The sequence below is a fragment of the Octodon degus genome, unplaced genomic scaffold, assembly GCF_000260255.1.
Source record: "Octodon degus isolate 3935 unplaced genomic scaffold, OctDeg1.0 scaffold00262, whole genome shotgun sequence".
Lineage (NCBI taxonomy): Eukaryota > Metazoa > Chordata > Mammalia > Rodentia > Octodontidae > Octodon > Octodon degus.
Window position 1 is genome coordinate 1,887,961 of NW_004524838.1, and position 1,415 is coordinate 1,889,375.

General features: G+C 36.9%; 1 protein-coding gene across 2 annotated transcripts in view; it reads left to right on the forward strand.

Moving 5' to 3' along the window:
- The window catches only part of Pex1 (peroxisomal biogenesis factor 1), a 51,009-nt gene that overhangs the window by 21,287 nt on the left and 28,307 nt on the right, over nt 1-1,415 (forward strand). For both annotated transcript variants that reach the window (XM_023706518.1, XM_004646244.2), the window contains one exon: nt 292-424. In XM_023706518.1, the coding sequence (XP_023562286.1) occupies nt 292-424 (133 nt within the window). The remainder of the gene's footprint in view (nt 1-291; nt 425-1,415) is intronic.

The window sequence follows — 1,415 nt, forward strand, 5'->3', positions numbered from 1 at the left end:
CAATTGTATCTGTTTATTCAAAGTGGTTTTGATAGATATATAGTTACATCCTCTTAATGAATAGAATGATTCTTGTACAGCAGTTCACCACTAGGAAGAATGTATGCAGTGTGTTAATTATTGAAACTGTCCTACCGATTTGATTTGCAACTGTCTCATTGCTATTTGTTTATCAATAAAATTATGGGGGGAAAAATTCGTTAGGTAGATCCAGAAGGAAAGTTTCAGTTTTTATAGTGATACTTTAATCTGCTTCAGTCTTTTACCACAAAACAGTTTATGTATTTTCAGAGGTGTGAATTCCATAGGCAAATCCTCCACGGAGCACGTCACACATAGCCTCCTAGGGCGCCCTCTGTCCCGGCAGCTCATATCCCTGATAGCTGGACTTAGGAATGGAGCGCTTTTACTTACTGGAGGAAAGGTATATAGTTTAAATCTTCTCTTTTCACTAATTAATAACTTTTAATTCTTAAGATTCTGTTGATCTGTTTATACAGGTTGTTGATGCAAGATACCAAAAGCACTTATATATTCATTAATATTTTTGTGTGCCTGCTGTTAGGTATCAGGGGAGTGCATAAGACTCATGTTCTCGCAGTTTTTCTCTGTCAGTTGACATGATCATATGATTTTTCTTTCTTGGACTATTGATACAGTATTGATAGGGTTGCTTGATTTTCAGTGTTGAATTAGTCTTGCATACTATAACAAATCTTACTTGGTTGTGGTATATCATGCTTTATACATTGCTGACTTCTGTTCGATAGTGCACTGTTGATACTTTTGCATTATGGTTTATAAAAACTGTTAGTCTGGTTTGCTCTCTCTGCTTTTGCTAGTAGGGTAAGATTAGCCTGATGAAATGAGTTGGAAGATATTCCCCTTCTTTGGTTTTTTAATTTTTTTTTTTTTTTGTGTGTGTGTGAGTGTGTGTGTGGAACCGGGGATTGAACTCAGGCCCTTGCATTTGCCAGGGAAGCACTTATTCCACTGAGCCATCTCCCCAGCCCTCCCCTTTCTTATTTGGAAAATACATTGTATTTGTGCTTCCCCCCCCCACCCCAAAACTGGGGATTGAACTCAGGCTTGCCAGGCAAGTGCTTATTCTATTGAGCCATCTCCTTGGCCTTATTTGTGCTTTTTTAATTCAAAAATTTAAAAATTTATTTTGTTATTCTTTATTTTAAATCTTAAAAAACATTAAAACAATGGTGTGAACAAAACAAAATTGAGGGAGAGCAATAATGCACATTGTTATCTTCGAAGTAGTTGCCCATTTTACAAGATATAGGCCTGAAAAACCAGTCAGGCTGTATAGACATTCCTTTCCTTTCCGTGAGCTCATAGCAATTAGTAGTCTGTGTATCTTAACTATCTTCTCTGTGTGTGTGTGTGTGTGTGTGTGTGTGTGT